General features: G+C 37.7%; 1 protein-coding gene across 1 annotated transcript in view; it reads left to right on the top strand.

The window, feature by feature from the left end:
* Nucleotides 1-21590, top strand: part of LOC127662724 (lysophospholipid acyltransferase 2-like) — an 89018-nt gene that overhangs the window by 32823 nt on the left and 34605 nt on the right. The window contains exons 2-3 of the mRNA XM_052154014.1: nt 1783-1928; nt 9291-9368. Coding sequence (XP_052009974.1) covers nt 1783-1928; nt 9291-9368 — 224 coding nt within the window. The remainder of the gene's footprint in view (nt 1-1782; nt 1929-9290; nt 9369-21590) is intronic.

The raw sequence follows: 21590 nt of genomic DNA, 5'->3' as shown, positions 1-21590 counted from the left end.
TGAGTAAAATGAATAGAGAGTGAGACATAAAGAAAGCAGGACTGAAGGTGGAGTTATTCTGGGCTCAAGACGGATTGTTGCTTTGTTGAGCTGGAGCTCATTTGCATGGCAGCTGGCACATGAGAATGACCTCACTCTCATTTTATCATACATGCGCACACACACACACATACACATAGAATCAGATAAAATGCCACTGAACAGCAGTGAGAATTTGAATGTGTCCATGTGGTTCCTCAGACCATTACTGACATACCATACTACACATATTATTTCTGTGGTATGCAGTATGCATACTACATGCATAGAGTATGTATATTTTCTCTATGCAAACCTACTACCGGTACTTGTGCTGAATTCCACAATGCTATGTGTTGGACTGGCATTCTTCCTTATCAGAAGTGACTAAATAAATGAAAAGGAAGCAATATTTCTTGACTCCATATTTGATTAGGCTGCCAGAAGTTTGCCATTTTTATATGAAATTAAATGAAATAGCCAAATAACTGTAGTTATTTCTAACATGATAACTTGACAGCACTCACCAAATTGCAACATAGCGAGGTCATTTGAAAAAAATATATACCATATTTAAAATGTATCATTGTATAATTTTTTTTTAAATAAATACTATTCAGTATAGAGGATACTGTGCAGTATGCAGCTATCAGTACATCAGAATTCCATTCTGAACATAGCCACCATCTCACCAGCCTGCATGATGGCAGAAAAGCAGCTTTGGCACTAATATAAGACCTCCATTAGCTAATGGAAAGAGGCGTATTTTTTATTACACCACTATTACAATGGTTAATACAGGCCATTGTTTCGGAAGGGTTTGGATTTAAAATGCCTATTTGGCTTGATTACCTCAATAATAAGAGTGTAAGCTGGCACCAAACTGGGACTTATGAGTTCAAATAGTTCTGTTGCTTTTATAGTGGCATGTAAAGTTGAAACATTTGATTTTACATAAGTGAAATGTTCTTGAAGTAAAGGAAGGGCTAGCGACTGATTGTAGATCCTTTATGAGTAAGATAATTTCAGGTCCAGACTTGACACTGTATCGTACAGTAGCTCTCTGAATTCAGATCAGCATGTCTGGTGCCCTCATGTCTGAACAGAACAGAACAAAAATGATCTACGTGCTTATATAAGGGGTATTGTAAGGCCTATGTGGGTTTCTTTACCATGCAAAGGCACACAATCTTATTGACATTCATTGGGCTGAATTTTAAAGAAAGGAAAGTGTATTAAAGGAATAGTTCACCCAAAAAAGAAAATTCTCTCCTCATTCCTACATTCATGCCATCCCAGATGTGTACGAATTTCTTTCTTCTGCAGAACACAAATGAAGATTTTTAGAAGAATATCTCAGCTCTGTAGGTCCATACAAGGCAACTGAATGGTGGCCAGAACTTTGAATCTCCAGAAAACACAAAAAGGCAGCATAAAAGGAATCCTTGAGACTCAAGTGGTTTAATCCATGTTTTCTGAAGTGATAGGATAGGTGTGGGTGAGAAACAGATCAATATGTCCCTTTTTACTATAAATCTTCACTTTCACTTCCACATTCTTGCCTATCACCACCTACTGGTCAAGGCTTGTCAAAGTTGGAGATTTAAAAACATGCATTAAAAACATGTAATGTGCTAAGCCAACATTATTGGCCACATTAAGCTGCAAAGTGGACCAGACTATATGGCGTAGTGAAAAGTTTGGTTACATGTGACTAATGTATAGTAAATGTAAATGTAAATGTCTATGTCTATATCTCTTTAGGTGAACTTTGTGGTGTGCCAGCTCTTTGCCCTGGTAATGGCCTTCTGGTTCAGGCTCTACCTGCATCCCAGTAAGACCAGTCCCTTCATCCGGCATGTAGTTGCCACCCTGCTGGGCTTCTATCTGGCTCTCTTCTGCTTTGGCTGGTGAGTGTATTTCATCCCTCATATATATTAGGTCTTCCCACATTGATCCAGGGCAGGGTCATTGATAGTCGGTTAGTGGGCCATTCAATTTGTAAAGAGCCTGTGGTGTGCTGGCAGAAGAGCATAGTCTCATTAGCAGTCTGCTCTATGTTCTATTTGTTTGTGGAACCTGAGAGATGCTGTTTGCAGACGTCTTTATTGATCTGTACATGTTTACAACAACAGAATATAAGTGTTGCCACTTTTCTGTCCAGGGGACATATTGTACACTTCAAAATACAATGCATAGAACATATTGATTGTTTATTGGTGGTTTTTCTAACTTGGGTCATCAAGTGCATAGTATGTTTTTAAATAATCTCCTATTTTGACCTGAACTATTTTTTTACATTTGTCATCATAGAATGTTACTATTATGAAATGTGAAAATAAAAAAAAATCTCATTTAAAAACAGAATGATTGATTTTGCTATTTTATTATATTTTGCTATTTAAAAAGGATGACTTGCATACATTTTGTAATATATATATATACAGTACTGTGCAAAAGTTTTAGGCACTTGTGGAAAAAGTTGCATAGTGAAAAAATAATGGCATAAATAGTTTTCATTTATTAGTTAACATCATACAAAGTCCAGTAAACATAAAAAAGATTAAATCAATATTCGGTGTGATCACCTTTGCCTTTAAAACAGCACCAATTTTCCCAGGTACACCTGGACACAGTTTTTCTTGGTTGTTGGCAGATAGGATGTTCCAAGCTTCTTGGAGAATTCACCACAGTTCTTCAGTTTATTTCGGCTGTCTCAATTGCTACTGTCTATTCTTGTAATCTCAGACTGACACGATGTTCAGTGAGGGGCTTTGTGGGGGCCATGACATCTGTTGCAGGGCTCCCTGTTATTCTATTGTAATCTTTTCTAGTTGCAATAGTAATGTTTGTGAGTCTAACATTCATATTTCCTATTGACACACTAAAGCTGAAGATATAAATAACCATTTTAAGACAAATGCTTTTGTGAAACATCTTATGTGCCAAAGAATCTTGCACAGTACTCTATATGTGTGTTTGTGTGTGTGTGTGCGCGTGCGTGCGCGCGCACGTGAGCATGTATTTATCACTTTGTGGGGACCAAATGTCCCCATAAGGATAGTAAAACCCGAAATTTTTGACCTTGTGGGGACATTTTGTCAGTCCCCATGAGGAAAACAGCTTATAAATCATACTAAATTATGTTTTTTGAAAAGGTAAAAATGCAGAAAGTTTTCTGTGAGGGTTAGGTTTAGGGGTTGGGTTAGGTTTAGGGGATAGAATATAAAGTTTGTACAGTATAAAAACCATTATGTCTATGGAAAGTCCCCATAAAACATGGAAACACAACATGTGTGTGTGTGTGTGTGTGTGTGTGTGTGTGTGTGTGTGTGTGTGTGTGTGTGTGTGTGTGTGTGTGTGTGTGTGAATCGATAGGGCTGTGAATTGATACAAAAAAACAAATTAATCTTACGTTTTCTGTGATTAATCGCAATTAATCTGATACATTTCGGCAAACATAAAAAAATGATCATAACTATATTTACTTTATACTTTGTCTCAATTCACTTTTTTTTAATTGGACACATATTTACAGGTAGTAATCGTTGACACAAGTTTATGAATACATGCCATTAAATCAGTGGACATGTTGTAATTAAATTTTGGGCAAAATCTTCTGCCGTTTTCCAGGGAACTTTTTAAATAATGGAATCAAATGGGCAGATTCAATTGATTTCTAACTTTATTGGCAAGAGAAACTTAAGTGTACATTGCCAATATATTATTAAACACTATATATACAGATATAAACAAACGTAATGTTTCAATTTAATTTGCTGAACTTTAAAATCTCAAAACTATTATTTGGTTGGGCTGCTGTTCAGTCTCTACAAGTATACCTGGCTGCAGTTTGGTGAACGGCCACATCCTTCTCAGTCTCTATCGCGAACACGCGATGTCTGTCTTGGGCGGTTTAGCAAGGGCGGAGTCAGGAGTTTTTCAAAAGTGTGGCCAGGCAGGGGCAAGCGATCAGTCTGTGGTGGGGGTGAGTGGATGCAATGACCCCCGGGACGGAGAGGTTTGGTGACCTTGGAGTGCGCAAGTGTTAAGTTAGTCCATTTGTACAGAGATGATTTCAACTCTAAAGTTGTGTAAAAAAAATTTACAAAAAAAAAAAATTTATAAAACAGCAATTGCGAGTGGGGTGGCCAGGCTTTGGTCCATGGTGGCCACAGGCTCCCTAGCTCCGCCACTGCGGTTTAGCTTTTGAAATGGATTCAGATGAAATTCACCGAGTGTTTTCTTGCGATGCGAAGAGATACAGCAGCTTGCCCATATGACTCGCCCATTTGCTGGTGATATCTTCATTCTCTGTACAGTAAATCCGCTCCCATGTTTATTATGCCCGGGACATGCGCTGCGTACAATGAATAAGTGTGCTCTGCTTCATACTATTAGTTTCTGTGTGAGGATGTGCAGTTGAGTACCTCCTGAAAATGTATATATGCCACAGGTCAAGTTTGTTTTCGACTTATTTGCCCTGCAGACTCTTTGAAGGCTTTTGGAGGATTTTCTAGACACCATTATCAGAATGACCAGAGCAACATTTCAGATGCGATGATTGGCCCGCTGGTTAATGTTCCAGTAATGAACGAGTTGTTCAGTCACATGACGTTTTGATGCGCATCTTTTATTCCTAACAAATTCAATAGGACTTTATTCGGTAAATGTGTTTCCATCATAGATTATACGCATTTCTTCTTATCGAATAAAAAAATGTATCCACCTCAAATGAGCGTATACGTTTTTTTTATTCACATTTTTATTTGATTTCCATCCAGAGGTTTTTACGCGATATCCCAAAATGTGGATAAAAAAAAAATGTTGATGGAAACATAGCTAATGTCACTCACAGAAAATGGGGAAAACATTGCTGAAGTTTTGCTCATTGTACAAAAGTGCCTAGGTTTGTTCCTGTAAGGCAGCAAATTCCATAACCCCACCCCCACCCTAACTGAGCAAATAATATTAATCACAGAAATTAACGCGTGAAATTTTTCAGCCCTAATATATATATATATATAAATGAATAATCATATGTGTGTGTGTGTGTGTGTGCATAGTATTATATATATATATATATATATATATATATATATATATATGCACACACACACACACACACACACACACACACACACACACACACACACACATGTTGGTCTACCTATCATTATGAGGACTTTCCATAGACATAATGATTTTTATACTGTAAAAACTATAGATTCTATCCCCTAACCCTAAACCTACCCCTCACAAAAATTGCATTTTTACATTGTCAAAAAAACCCCAACATAATTTAGTATGCTTTTTAAATTATTTGAATTATGGGGACTCTAGGAATGTCCTCATAAACCACATTTATAGCATAATACCTTGTAATTATCAGTTTGTAACCTAAAAAAAAGTCCTTGTAAACCACTTAAACCTGCCCACACACACACACACACACACACACACACACACACACACACACACACACGTTATACAAATATTTAAATACAGACGTCAAACCCAATCCATGATTATTCATTTATCTCTCTACATAATTTGTATTGTTATAGAAAGATCAATGATTAGTACAGTCTATTGACATGGAAGGATGTTTGCACAGACTCATTAAGCAGCAAATGTCTGCTTTCTTCCACATCGATTTAATGGTATTTCCAAAGCCCTAGCTAGATCTTTTGGACTTTTGAAAGCACTCTAAGGTCTTTAATCTGAAAAGGATAAATAATCTGGGGTTTAAATGCTTCACACTTGTGCCAAATGATTTTGACAGCTGTTACTGTAGCAACAGCAATCTGTACCCTTGTTAAATAAGAGCACCTCAACATAATTCTGTGTGGAGTGAGAGAACTGCGCTCGTTTCAAAGCGATTTCAATTGGTCTTCAAAATTCATATAGTTCCCTGCCAGACGCTTTAATTTCCCTTTCGATGATAGTTTCTGCATGACCTTGGTAAAGGTACATTACTCTAAAGGTTGATGTAAGTCCATGATGATGCACACTTACTCTTGCCCCATCAGGCAGCAGTCTGCTGGTAATGAGCTATTTTCTCTGTTCAGCTGCTAAGTCAAGTCAGACTGTGTTAGGTGTAAGTGGATTTTGATCCTTTTTTTTAAGCAAAACTTAAAGAAGCAGTTCATCCAAAAATGTTCACCCTCATGCCATCCCTGACTTTCTTTTTTTCTGCTGAACACAAACAAAGATTTTTAGAAGAATATCTCTGCTCTGTATGTCAATTCAATACAAGTGAATGGTGGACAAAGCTATGAAGGTCCAAAAAGCACATAAAGGCAGCATAAAAGCATTACATATGAATGCAGTGGAATACTTATTCTGAAGTGATCTAATTGGTTTTGGGTGAGAACAGCATGAAATATAACTCATTTTTCACTCTAAACCTTGACATCAGCAGTCTCCTTAGTGATCATGATTTCAAGATGGATTACACTTCCTAGTGCTATCTAGCGCTCTGCATTAGGAAGTGTAATCCATCTTAAAATCATGATCGCGCCTAGAGACTTCAATGGCAAGATGTACAGTGAAAAAGGAGTCTGTTCTTACCACTTCAGAAGACATGGATTAAACCACTGGAGTTGAATGGATTACTTTTATGCTGCCTTTATGTGCATTTCAAAGCTTGCATGGTGTGGACCTACAGAGCTGATATATTCTACTAAAAATCATTGTTTGTGTTCAGCAGAAAAAAGAAAGTCATACACATCTGGGATGGCATGAGGGTGAGTAAATGATGAGAGAATTTTCATTTTTGGGTGAACTGTTCCTTTAAGTGATATTGTTACCTATTTAAATAGGCCCAATACCATTACACTGCAAAATTGAAAATCCAAACCCGCCACCACCTACACCATACTAGCAGTTAGTTTATGCCATGTAGGAGCTAGAGGGGAAAGAAAGGCATGTTGGCTTATAGGTACACTCCGTAACTTTTTGCTCATGTCATCTTGGACTTACAGTGACACCTAGTGGTGTGGATGCAACATCATTTAAAATCAATAGTTTTCAGTTACAGATACCATTTGTAGAAATTCACTATTCACATTCAACCATGATTCATTTAATCCAAGAGAGAAAGTGTCCAAGAACAAGACGGTTACTGAGTTTAATCGAGTAGTATTCAGCTGGTCATGTGATTCTAAAATGGCAGCCCCCATGAGGGCACCCCTGCCCCATGTACTATAACAGCTTCAATAAGGTCACTGATATGACTGGAGTCCTCATCTCATGTGAGCGGTCATGATTTTCTGCATACTGTATGTTTCAAAATTACAATTTGTTTCTTTAGGAGTAACACTTTTTTATTGGGGAAACAATTACTGAGTGCACTTTTGATGACCAAAGCTTTTCAAAAGTTTGATTCTTCTTAAAATGAACCTTTTTCACAGACTTTGATGATGCGTTTCCTACTTAATTCAGCTTAAAAACTTTTTTATATTGTTATAATTTCCTGTCATTAACTTAACTAAAAAAAAAAAAAAAAGAAACTAGTCAACACTGCTGTGATGGGGTTTCAAGTACAGTTGCCGTGGAAGTGACAGTACATTTAGCATTTTTCTCTCTTTTGACTCCAATCCATCTCTCTCTATTTTCTTCCTTATTTTGGTAAGTAGTGGAAACATAATATTATTCTTTGCATTGTCTCCTATTCACTGCTGTTGAAGTTTACCCTGCTAAGGTTTACTTGCACGTTCCAAACCAGGAAATGTCCATTTGTGGAAAAATTATTATTTTGATTCTTCTGTTCTTAGTTTAAAGATGTGTGTATATCTGTTGGACCTTAATTTAGGTCCTGCCCACATAAACCAAAATTGGTTATAAACACAAACCAAGTTCCCTTTATATCCACATCACAAGATGTTTTTAGCAAAAGGTCACATTGTGATCACAATTGTATGTATGAGTAATTTGCATCAGTTATGAGTAAACTGACACTCAAACACATCAAATGATTCCGAGTAGACTCCGTACAGCTCCCTGTGCAGAGGTCAACACACCCATATCCCGACCTCACAGGAAGTCATTACGCAATGAACATGACAGAAAGTGAGAAAGCCTTTAAACAATGAAGTTGCATAAGATTTGTTAATACAGTATGTCCTAATTTTATTCATTACTCATTCATTATTTGACATTTTTTATGGTTTGGGTCAGGTAGAAAAAGCTCCTTAGGGGAATATTCCAGGCTCAATACAAGATAAGCTCAATCAACAGCATTTTGTGTTATGAAGTTGATTACCACAAAACTTAATTTCGACTCGTTCCTAATTTTCTTTATAAAGATAAAAAAACTGGGTTCCACAATGGAAGTGAATGGGGCCAATGTGTTAACATTAAACTACTCACTGTTTCAAAAGTACAGCCAAAAGGCATAAACAGTATGGGTGTAAACATGATTTTGGAGTGATAAAATAATGTACTATCCTTTTCTGTGTAAAGTTGTACCCAATTTGTAACTGTTGCCATGACGACACAATGCAGAAAACCTAAATGACTGTAAAAACAACTATTTAAATAATGTTTTAGCTCAAATAATACATTCGTTTTTACATTAGAAGAATGAATGTAAGTGCTTTTATAAATTTTTGTGTCAAAACCCTTAGTTCTGTGTTTTTTCCCCTTTGTGGCAGATCCCTGACATGTACGTGTACTATGTCTGTTTTATGTCTTGTGTCTGGATTCAGCCACTTCGGTTGCTTTGATTTATTTACTCTGTGGTTGAATCCAGGCACTTGTGTTTTATCTCATGCTGTGTGAATGCACTTGGGTTTGTATTTTCTCATTTCCTTGTGCATTTGTTATATTATGTTTGTTTTTGTTATGTATTTTATTAATAAAAGCCCATATCGCTCCTCTGCGTTTGAGTCCTGCCATATCCTCCACAAAACCTGACATTATGAACTTCACATTTCTGCCTTTAAACCCTCCAAAAATTCACTTTTAATGTAAGTGCTTCAATGGAACCTCGATTTTTGCCTTTTTTAAACGAAAAGGAGGATCGAGTTAAAAATATATATTTTTGGCAATTAACATTGTCATAATTACTGTCTAATGAGCATAACTTGTACTGAATTTAGAATATTCCTTTAAGGTAACAATTGCAGGCTACCTCGTTTTACAGTATTTCATTATACTAATAAAAATGTATATGAATAAAGTGATTGGATTTAAGTTTTTGTTGCAGAAAGAAATGACTTTAGACTCTTCCTCACTGGAATCCTCTTCTCCCCTGTGCTTCATTTCAGGTATGCTTTACACTTTCTTGTACAGAGTGGTCTTGCCTATGGCGTAATGATTTTCACAGGCGTGGAACACATGCACAAGTGAGTACAGAATTCAGTAAGCTCCCACATCCACTGTAACAACAAATAAGCCCTGCTACTAACAACAGGAACAACAAATGCACCAAATTACACTGTGACATGTTCCAGCTTTCTCTGCAGTGTAAAGCTAATGCCATCCAGTTCATCATGAGGTTTTAAAAGCAATATGCCGAGTTATTCTGGTCCTACACTGAAGTTGAGAAAAATGGCTCCCAAGTTACTTAGTTTTAGTGTGGATTTGGTGTATATGGCACTTTCACAATATAAGAGCATAGTTTAGCCAAACCCATCTGTCACAGTATAGATCATAGTCTAAGAGACCAGAATTCGGTCCTAACTCAATTTTGAGAAAATGCAATGCATTTTGCCTTTGCATGGCAGTATTAATTTAGCCCTGCCATTGGCTTGTGAAGATTAATCCATACTGCCCTCCCCCATCCATGCCATTCTTATGAGTAAACAAGTCCAGGGGGAATAAGTGAGCATCCATTAAGTTGCCGGCTGAGTGACTACTGCTCCTTTGATCTGGGGTCAGAATGGATGTACTGGACCATGCTGTGTTCTCTACTGCTGCAGGCTCTAAAAATAACCAGTGCTGCTGAATACTGATTATTATTCAAACAACACTAAAGCAAACTAAGGCCTAGGTCATGTCAACAGCAAAGTATACTACTAGAAACAGACTGGTTGTAAATAGCACTGGCCACAGAGCAAGGCCATATAAATCTATGAAAAAATGTGAATTGGATTGTCTAGGGAAGATCAGATCACACTGAAGGTGTGTTTTCTTCAGCCTGATCTCATGAAAATTATGTTACCATGGCAACTTTTTTGCAAAACAAAATTACGTGCTTCATTACTTGTTTTGCTGCAGTTTCTCAGTGAAATGTTCAGCAGGGGGTGCCATAAAGGAGTGAAATGGTGTTTAATCAGACGAGGTTTTAAAGGTGAATGTTGGATAGAGGTTTAATGAGTAAAACATACCTCTCTAACCTAAAACTTAAACGTAACCGATAGTGTCCTAAAAGCAAATGACTGGCAAACAAACAGACATCTTTATCAACCAGTGCATCTTATCACGTGGCTTGTTGAGCGCGTTGCCACGGAGACATAGAATCCACGCTCAACTCACCACGCGCCCCACCAAGATTGAACCACATTATAGCAACCACGAGGAGATTTACCCATGTGACTCTACCCTCCCTAGCAACCAGGCCAATTTGGTTGCTTATGAGATCTGACTGGAGTCACTCAGCACGCCCTGGGATTCAAACTAGCAAACTCCAGGGTTGGTTGACAGTGTCTTTACCACTGAGCTACTCAGTCCCCCTCGTCACATTTTTACTTTTTGTTTAGCCTCCCATTCTGCTAATGAAAACATTCTGCGTGATCATGAGGAAGGATTACATCAAGATGTAGATTGGAATGCAGGTGCGGTATTTATATAAATAAAAAAAGTCTACTTCTCTTTTGCCGTTGCTGGTGTGCCAGCGATTACCCCTTCGTATGCCATACGTTACCAACCCCTGCTCTATGAGGTGAGCTAACACACAAGCTAATCAGTTTGGAATAAGTGTGTAAATATAGGTGGGTCTGTAATACAAGCGTTAAAATGTATAATTTTTTTAATTATGTGCTAGAGTAAAAGTGTTTCGATATTATAACATGGCAGTGTGAGAGTAATAGAGTGAAAAATATGTCTTTATAAAGTCATAATCAGCTGTTGTAGTTATGATTTGTGTGAAAGTGAATAAAGTGTACAGTTGTTTTAGTGCCTCTAGTATATGCACTTAGTAAAACTAAGTTTTCAAAAATGTAGTTACTGTATTGTAATGTACATTCTGTGAGACTAGGTTGGTTTTCTTTTTAAATATTTCGATCACTGAAGGAACGTCTGTCCCAGGTCACCTGACATTGGCACTTATACCAGAATATCCAGCCAGAAGTCATGCCAGAATTATTTATGACCGTTGACCGTTGATCCTCTATTGTTTGCATAACTGATAATTGTCAGACAATAAGTGCATGTGCTAAGAATGCATAACAGGTATAGTTCATTAAGTAATGCATGTTGAACACACTCCTTGCTTGCTATTTAATTATTAAATATGTATTTAAATATGTATATTCATATTTACATTATAAATATATAGACTATTTATAATGTAAATAATATTTTTTCAGAATTTATAATTAATATATTAAAAAAGTGGAATGTAGTCTTAAATGTATTCATGCACAACTGTTTAATTTTAAGTTTTAAGTCATTATTTGTATATAAAGACAAGCAATTAAATTAACAAATAAACAAATTGCCAGCAAAAGATACTTATTAAGTAAGTTTTCAGTTTTCAAGTAAACATTCAGAATATTTACATAATTAAATGTAAAATAAAACTACTTATACAATGTGGTTGGTCACACATAACCAGAAATTCATCCATCTAGAATGGTAGACTCACTCCTAAAAGGACGATTTAGACAATTTAACAGGTTAAATAACACATTTTGTGTGGAAGCATTAATATACCTGTAAACAGTCTGGGCAGATTACTTTTGAATTATAATCCGGTACTGATTACAAATTACATGGCAAAAAATGCAATCAGTAACATAATGTCGTAGATTACACTTTTGGGGTAATATAATCTGATTACTTTTGGGGTAATATAATCTGATTACTTTTGGATTACTTTCAACCTAATTCTATTTTATTTTGTCACATGCATTTTAGTTGGATAATCACATAAAAGTACAAAGAGGAAGAAAATGTAATCCATTCTTTATTACTAACAAAAAGGGCTCTTTATGACATTTTTAAAAAGTGCATTTAGTGCATGGCCAAAATGTACAATTCAAAACTCTGAGACATCAAGTTCATTTGAAGTGCATAAAACAATAGCAACATTATGAACATTAATGACCATAAAATCAACAGCAATGACGTTGCTAGGTAAAAGTTTTCATCTAAAATCTCTGAAACACTTTTAACACTTGCTGCTTACTGATGGTTCACATATTCCAAAGCTGAGGTGCAAGATATTCTCTTTTGAACAGCAAGAATATTGGCGTGGACTCCACTGCATCAGCAGCAACAGTATCGCAATGGGCTTTGTTTCATATTGCTGCAGATTTTGCAGTTGAAATATTGTGTACCCTGCGGGCAGGACCCTTAGAGATGGCAACAACTAGATCCTTTGAATCAATTATATTCAATGTGTGAGCTGCACACCATTGGTGTAATTTCATTTTTAAAAATGTAATTATCTCACATGATCCGGTGTTTAAATGCTGAGACCGCTCCATCTTCACCTAGCTGGCCAGTAGCGAGTATCAGTTCTAAGTGCAATACACACAACCCTTCCCCTGTCTTCCGAAAACACTAGAAGACTGACCGAACAAATATCAACGATGTGGTGATTTAGAATTGAAAAAAAAAAAACAATTGAATGATTAGGATGATCAATAATTATTAACAATTTACTGCCATTGTCTTGTTAATATGTAATCATGTAATCTATGAAAAAGTAACTGTAATCCAATTGCAAGTATATTAAAATGTAATTGAATCCAATTACTAGTACATCATTTTGTAATCTGATTAATTAATCCAGATTACCTGTAATATGTTACTAGCCAGCACAACCTGTAAGTGCTTTAACAAAAATACATGCTTCATATTTCTGCTGTCAAACCCTTCATCTTGCCCAATAGGCATTCATTGTAAGGGCATTACTGCAAACACAATTGTTGTGTGTTTTTACAAACTGAGAGATGAGTTGAAATTATTTTCTTTGGTAATCGACAGCATGCCACATATACTGAGAGTAGAGCTGAACTTGTGTTGAACCCAGAACATTCCTTTAACCTACTAAAAAGTTCTGGACTAGGCAATCTAGAACCTTGAACTGTAATGTTGAAATGTGTAATTTAACTACAGTACTTTGCTGCATTGCATAACCAGACAGGCTTTATGTAAATGTTGTGCTTCTTCACATATAAAGTCACACTGTGTATATTTAGTATGAGATAACATGCCAGATCACACAGTAACTTGCAGTGATGATGAAACAAGATTGATTTTACTCTTATCTGATGGATCTATGCTGTTTCTTGTTTTGTTTATGTTTTTTTTTTTTTGTCTAAGAAAAGGGAAAAGCACTAAATTCTAATGCCAAACTGGAAAAGACATTTGATGAAAAGAACTTGTCCTGTAGGGATAATAGATATGTAATCTGTCCCTGTCCCAGCAGTGAGCAGAGAGATGCAGTGTGAGGAAACCGTCCTCTTGAAACTCCAGGAGGAGATCTCCCTGTAATAGAGTGATGTCATGCTCCACTGCTCATGGGAGATGAGAGGGACAGATCAAGTATAATCGGAAATTGAAAAACAGATAAAGAAGGGCAGATATGTGTATATCTATGTGTTTGTACTGTACATAGCTATAGTCCTACCAAGTTAGATTAATATGACAAATATCTCCCTTTAGAGACATCCGGGACATCCTCATTTGGAAAAGCAATTTACACATGAAGCAAATGTTTTTACATTTCTATTAGGGTTAGGGTTTGTCTATAGTTATTCTAATTCTATAAAAATAATTGTAGGGTTTTACATATATAATTTAGAGATGTGGACTCAATCAGTTAAAATGGGTATTTTGCATGCATGCTAAATTTAGGAGGGAATTTAGGGTTTTGAAAAATGTGAGCAATGGACTAGATTAAACTGTCCTTATCTCCACTCCACATGCTCCGAAGTGTCTTTGGGCAAGACACTGAACCCCAAAGTTGCTCCCAATGGCAGGCTATGAATGTGTGTGTATGGGTGAATGAGACGCAGCGCTTTGAATACTGTTAAGGCTTAAAAAGGCGCTATATAAGTGCAGACCATTTACCATTTAATACAACGTCTCGTTGTATCCACTCACAATTTCTACTGGAAGGAATTAGCTTTAATAAGTGAATTATGATTAATTCACTTATTGGAGTGATATTATTCTCACGGCTTATTGAAAATAATATCACACGTATTTAGGTACAGCTTTGAAGCGAAATCGTTTAGAAACAGGGATGAGATAATTTATCAAAATATACCACAGTCAATCATCTTTGAATACAGACAAACTTTATTACTATTATAAGCATAAATCTAATCTAACACGTATATACATGAGACAGGTTGTTGAAAAGTGATAGAATATGAAATAAATGATCAATACAGTGAAAATGAACTTTATGGAGTCTGTTGACAATGCCTTAAGAACAATTTAACCTTATTTGAGTCTACATTGATTTGCTATCGGATTACCCAACATGTTTAATAAATACACCAGCACTTTGATCACAATATTGGAGGTGTTACTTGCGTGTCCTGCATCCTTTATGTTGCTCGGTTCTTGGTCGAAAGTTCGTTCCATCGATGTTTTGGCTTCTGTATGGTCGAAGTTTATTGTCTGTATGAATTAGGTTAATTGTGAAGCGAGGGCTTCTCACTCCTTCTCGGGACGTCGAGTTCATTCATTGTCATCAGATTTTCCTGATCATTCCATTGCATTTTATCAAGTTAAACCTTATAGTTACCATTCTTCATAAAATGAGATAAATCATACAAAATTAAAGATTATATTTATCAATTATAGGTGATTGCACATCGCTACACACATTTTAAAGAGTTACATCAGGCTATAATCATTAATTTGTCAGGTACAAACGTTACCACAGTTCAAAGTGATTTTTAGCATCATCTAGCTAGGCTAGATTAAGATGAAATGTCTTAAGAGTTGTGCAAATCTGATGGTAACCTTGCACAGAAGAAAAGTCTGCTTTAACTGGGTGGGGGTTCTTGTTGGGAGGCCGGTAATTTATGACGTGGAAACAATCCAAACTGAAAGGCTGGGTTTTTCCTAGATCCAGATATATGTTGTTTCAATTCTTCAGCATATATAATCTTACAAATAGATGTCTATGATTTGCCCCATTAAGATAGCTTGTAACGTGATGTGTACAGTGGTTTAGAGAGGAGATCATTTGAATATTTCTATGAACGTCTCAGGTTGCTTAAAATATCTGGAGTATATTTAAGTCAGACTACTATAAAACTGGCACAGACAAAAACTATCAACATGAATATTCAAGAGTGAAACAAGATATTCAGAGCACAGAAAATGTAGGACTAGACTTACTTGCTATTATTACTATTGTTGTAACCTTTGTCATATTAATGTTAGCTGACATTAAACTACTGCATTAACTGTTGGTAAGTTTTTGAAAGGCTACATAACCTTCAACAGTAGCCTAAAACAATGCCTAAATGGCTATTTAAATGTTTGTTAACACTAGCTGGGTTTCCATCCATGTGTTTTTACGCAAATCTTTGCATATGGCCTAACCTCCTGAGACCCGAGCATGACTTCCATTTCCCTTTTTGATTTGTAACTAGAAGCACTTAATAAACATGCAAAAAAATTATAATAAATAAATAAAAAGCTAATAGTTTTTCTAAAATTGTATGTCCTCATATGGGGACAGCGGGACTAAGTTGTGACATTTTAAATAATACTCAGCTCTAGAAAGTAAAAAAAAAAATTTCAGGTGTGTTGGTTATTTGTATTTTTAAGACGTTACAGACAATACAGCTGTTTTTCTGTAAAGCTGCTTTGGAACAATGTGTATTGGGAAAAGCACTAATAAAAATCTATACAAATAAAAATGATTTTACTTGATTTTACTTTTATGTGACAATGTTATCCTTTTCTACTTTGGCAACAAAAAGTGATAGCCATTGTTGAAGAATTTTACCATTCAGAAATTAGCACAATTTATTCTAATACAAGTAATGGCCAGCATCGTCCAATCACTGCCAACCATGTTCAAATAAAATTATACATTATAAATTCTGAATCAAAGTACTGATTACCATTGTCCCATGTCTGCCAACCATGTTGAGTGTAGCAAACATCATCTGCAGACTGAAATTGAACTTTTGGTCGGATGTTAGGAGTGAATGCACTTGGCTGTATAGAGTATAAGATGCAATAAGATGCTCCCTTGCTCCCTATTTAGTGAATGACTTAACATCCAGTGTGCTGTCTGTGTGCACTGGTCTCAGAACAGTTTGAAATGAACCTTATTTTCATCCATACAAAGTCTCTGAAAGCAACATTGTTCAGCTTTTGGATGAACTCATAAATTCTCAATGTGATAATTGGTGTGTGAATGTGAGTGTGAATGACACAGTGTAAAGCGCTTTGGTAACCTCTAAATTTAACAAAATGCGCTATATAAGTGCATACCATTTACCATTTATTTACCATAATGCACAGTGAATATAGGATTTCTAAGGGGAAAATAGCACTGTTGTCCAATATAGTGGTCATTGAGTTTGACAGCATGCCTTTTCGCGATAAATTGCTCAAATTATTTAAATGGCATAACAAATTATACTAAATACTCTAATATCATATTAATCTTGACTCAAACAGGTTTCAGTGTAAAAATGAGGTTTCTTATCAGATATAGTTTTGTTGGCATTTCTCACAAAGAAAAACTTCACTGAGATTGGCACCATGTTGTTAAGTCACATGACTCTGTGTGTCAAAATTCTAACCCTTTACTGACAGCCCAGATTTTCCTAGAGATTTTATATAGGAACACAGATGCGGATCAAAAAAGTAATGTGACTTTGCCTCAACAATTGAACTCATTTAATAATGTTTCGAACCTATCAGAGCTGAATGACTTGAAACGTTACTTATTTGTTTTGTATTAATAAAGAATAGCCTGTACAGCCTTGGTAATGTAAACCAAAAAATTAAGTTTGATGAAAGATTATGAACAATGTTTTTCCCTGTTATAATGTGCACTGAATCATGCACAGTAAGACAAGTAATGGGTATCAACAAAGTTAATATGGTCAATGAAAATGACCAGAAGTCATTCATCCTCAATGGCGATTTGAGGTGACACCAGAGACTGTTGATGACGCAACTAATAGACTTTTAGAACTATTATAGACATTTTTTTTTACCTTTATGTAATGGATTGTGAAGCAATGTGGAGAAGACCAATGAGAGTGCAGACACCTGCACTGATGTGATCATATTTCTGATACAGTTGGATATTGGAGTCTAGTGTAGTCCATACTAGTGACCAATCAAACTGCAACTTGCCAACATGCAGTAATTACTTCTCTTTCAGTGTGAATGCACCTTTAAAGCTCTTATCAATTTACTGTATTTGGACTGCATCAAAACATAGTTCATGGCGTAACTCAATAAAATATTTTTTACATATCGCCCAGCCCTACATGGCGATCAAGTTTTAATTCAACAAAAACGACCTTCCTTCTCTAAACCTTCAAACCCAACTGATAGTGTCATAAAAAGCAAATGTGATTTGAAAAATGCAATTATCAACACTTTCGTCTCACAAACCAAATGTCGAATGCAAACCAAACAGAACAGAACGAAATTTATGTCAATATGCACGCAAATCAAATCAAAACATTTATCAACATGTATACAGTGCCCAAGTCAAATATGGCCATTACATCAATAACATGAAATCTCATTGGTTCTTCCTCTGCACAAAAGATTGTCACTATCCCCGGTTGTCTGCCCCGTGTTTCACTTGTCACCTGTCATAAACTACACTTCCCATGATTCCCTGCCCTCATCATTGCCAGTCATTCATTGTTCTCACCTGTGTCTCGTCTGATCATCATTATCCTTGTGTATTTAAACCCTGTTGTTTCTCCATTCGTAGTCGGTCATTAAATGTAAATGTCATGTATGTGTTTTTGACCCTGTGCCTCATCCGTGTTCATGTTTGCTCTGTTCATGTTTGCTCTTGTTAAGATTTCAGTTTCCCATCGTGGATGTTTTGTTTGTTCCAGTCTTGTTTGTCTTCATTATTTTCAATAAACCGCATCTTGATCCCCACTCCTCATCTGCCCTCGTCTGCCTTCGTAACAAACATCATGACTTTGTGAAACAAGAACCAATGAGGTTTGATGGTATTGATGTGTTGCCATATTTGATTTTGGCCATATGTCATATTATGGCAAAATGACGTGTGAATATTTAAAAAAATAATTTGTGTTTGGAGTCTGAGGTCGCTGCGTGCCACTCATGTCCCAGGCAACCTCAACACCACAGCGGATGCGCTTTTATGGCAGGTAACGCTCAGCGGAGAGTGGAGACTCAACCCTCAGGTGGTCCAGCTGAATTGGGGTAGATTCGGCAGAGCACAGGTAGATCTGTTTGCCTCCTGAGAATCCACCCACTGCCCTTTCTGATACTCTCTGACAGAAGCCCCACTCGGCACAGACACGCTGGAACACAACTGGCCCCTGGGGCTGCGCAAGTACGCATTTCCCACAGTGAGCCTACTTGCACAAGTCCTGTGCAAGGTCAGGGAGGACGAGGAACAAGTTACTCTCGTGGCCCCTTACTGGCCCACCCATACTTGGTTCTCGGATCTCCCGCTCCTTGCCACGGCATCTCCTTGGAACTGCTTTCTCAGGGATGGGGCACCCTCTGGCATCCACGGCCAGAGCTCTGGAACCTCCATGTCTGGCCCTTGGACGGGATGCATAAGATCTAAGCGGTCTACCACCAGCCATCGTAGATACGATCACTCAAGACAGAGTTCCTTCTACCAGACAGCTTTTTGCCATAAAGTGGTGCTTTTTCGCAAATTGGTGTTCTTCCCGATCTGAAGACCCACAGAGGTACGCAGTCAGGTCAATGTTCTCATTTCTGCAGGAGAGGCTGGAGGGGCGGCTGTCCTCCTATACCTTGAAGGTTTATGTAGTTGCCATAGCGGCTCAGCACAACGTAGTGGACGGTAAGTCGTTAGGGAAGCACAACCTGATCATCAGGCTCCTTAGAGGTGCTGAAGGCTGAACCCTCCTAAGCCATGCCTGTTCCCCTCATGGGTTCTCTCCATGGTCCTCTCGGGCCTTCTGAGAGCCACGTTTGAGCCACTAGAGTCAGTCGAACAAAAGGCCCTCTCCTTGAAAACAGCCCTTCTGATTGCGTTCACTTCCATCAAGAGGGTTGGGGACCTGCAAGTATTCTCTGTCAGCTACACTTGCCTGGAATTTGGTCCGGCAGATTCTCACATCATCCTGAGACCCCGACCGGGCTACGTGCCCAAGGTTCCTACGACCTCTTTCAGGGTTCAAGTAGTGCACCTGCAAGAGTTGCCCCAGGCGAAGGCAGACCCAGCCTTAACGTTGTCTCCAAACAGAGGCTTGCCCACTGGTTCGTGGACGCCATTGCGTTGGTCTATCAGACCCAGGTCGTGCCCGCCCCCTTACTGGTTCGAGCACACTCTACGAGGAGTGTGGCATCCTCGTGGGCACCATTGGCATCTCTCTAGCACAGGGGTTCTCAACCTTTTGCAAGCTGGGCCCCTCAAAGCTGGTTCATGTCAGTTGGGGCCCCAGTGCCCCCCGCCCGTGCTTTATTGTTATTATTATTATTATTATTATAATTGGCAGTAGCACCAGACTTCTAATGTGAGCTTGCAGGCATTATTATTATTATTATTATGAGTAGTAGTAGGCCTATTATCATTACTAGGCTATTGCTATAATTGGGAATTGGCACCAGACCTCTGATATTAATTTATGCTTTATTATTGTTATTATTACTAGGCCTAATAGTAGGCATCATCTGCATTTTTTACAGAAGCTTGCTGGTAGGTGATGTTAATGTGAGACCTGAGCCTGCTTTGCATTGCAAAGATCCTCAATTCTTGGCTCAATGTTTGATAAACATAGCCTCAAATCATCCTCGATTTGTGCACGATTGCGGTATTTAGTTTTGAGTGCAGTCATTTTTGAGAATCCCGCCTCACACAAATATGTCGACGCGAAAGGAAGGAGAATCTTCAAGGCGACGTCACAGACGAAATGACGAAAGAGGGCAGGAGCTAAGAGTTCCTTCAGTCTACTGTCACTCTTCAGCTCAATAAGCTGTTCCTGCATATCAATTGATAGCTCGTTTGCTGTGCACACAAACGGATCTCGAACCCACGCAAGAGAGCGATAATCCTCTTTAAAGTACGTCGCAAATTGTTTTCTCATTGCTGACAGGTGCTCAGACGCTGATTGAAATAGGGAGGAGAAATCGTGTGACGTGCCTGCATCAGTGATAAAGTCTGCAAGGCTGGGGAACATGTCGCAGTTCCCTCGACTGATGCGGCCATGCCAGAGGTCTAGTTTTTGTGTGAAGGCATGCACTTTGTCTGCAAGGAGCAAAATATGAGTTTCGCGGCCTTGCAAAGACAGGTTGAAATCAAACAAATGAGCGCCGTTTTCTAAAGTTTATGAGCGCAGCACACACAAATATACTAAATTGACATACTGCAGTTAAATTTCAAAATGTGGTGTTTTTATATTTAGAACATTTGAATACAGTTCAGCAACATACATCACACGACCTGACGACCAAGAGAGCTGACAATTGACATCACTTAATTTACCATCACCTCACAAATGTGACACTGATTTCATATGACAGTTCAACAAACAAGTTAATAATATTAAGTCACTTACATTTTAGACGAAATAATGACTGTTTTGGTCTATTTTTGCAGCGAAAATAGATCCGATGAATCCAAACAAAGATCACAGCATAGCCATAGCGCATCTCACAGCAATACTCAATCGTGTTTGGAATGATTCAGTGTTGTGAATGAATCGGTTGAGTCAAAGATTCAATGACCCATTCACAAACATCTGTCTCATTCTTGATGAATCGGCCGTTTGAACGAATCGTTTGAATGAACGACTCAATGACTCGCTTAATGAAACCGCTTATCACCTGCATTTGCGCTCACTATCGACAAACCAATCAAAACTTTTGATGTCCAAACACATTTACATTTTTATTCAGGAGTTATGTATATACAAAACTATAACTTTTTATGACAGTAGTTTAGTGCTAAAAAAAAATGTGCCCCAAAATGTTTTTTTCCCAGTTTTTTTTCCCTTCTATCGTAGCCTACTCGCGCCCCCCCGGGAGAGTGTCCACGCCCCCCCGGGGGGGGCGCGCCCCACCGGTTGAGAACCACTGCTCTAGCAGATATCTGCAGAGTGGCGGGCTGGGCAACTACATGATGTCTTTTGGGGCGTTGGGTAAGGTTACGTGCAGTCTGTACTAGCCGCTGAAATGGCCAGGACCTTAGCTCAAAACCTGTCTGAACAAATGCA

Source organism: Xyrauchen texanus, chromosome 22 (genome assembly GCF_025860055.1).
Source record: "Xyrauchen texanus isolate HMW12.3.18 chromosome 22, RBS_HiC_50CHRs, whole genome shotgun sequence".
NCBI classification, from domain to species: Eukaryota; Metazoa; Chordata; class Actinopteri; order Cypriniformes; family Catostomidae; genus Xyrauchen; species Xyrauchen texanus.
Note: the sequence above shows the minus strand (reverse complement) of the source record. Positions and strands in the feature narration are given on the sequence as shown.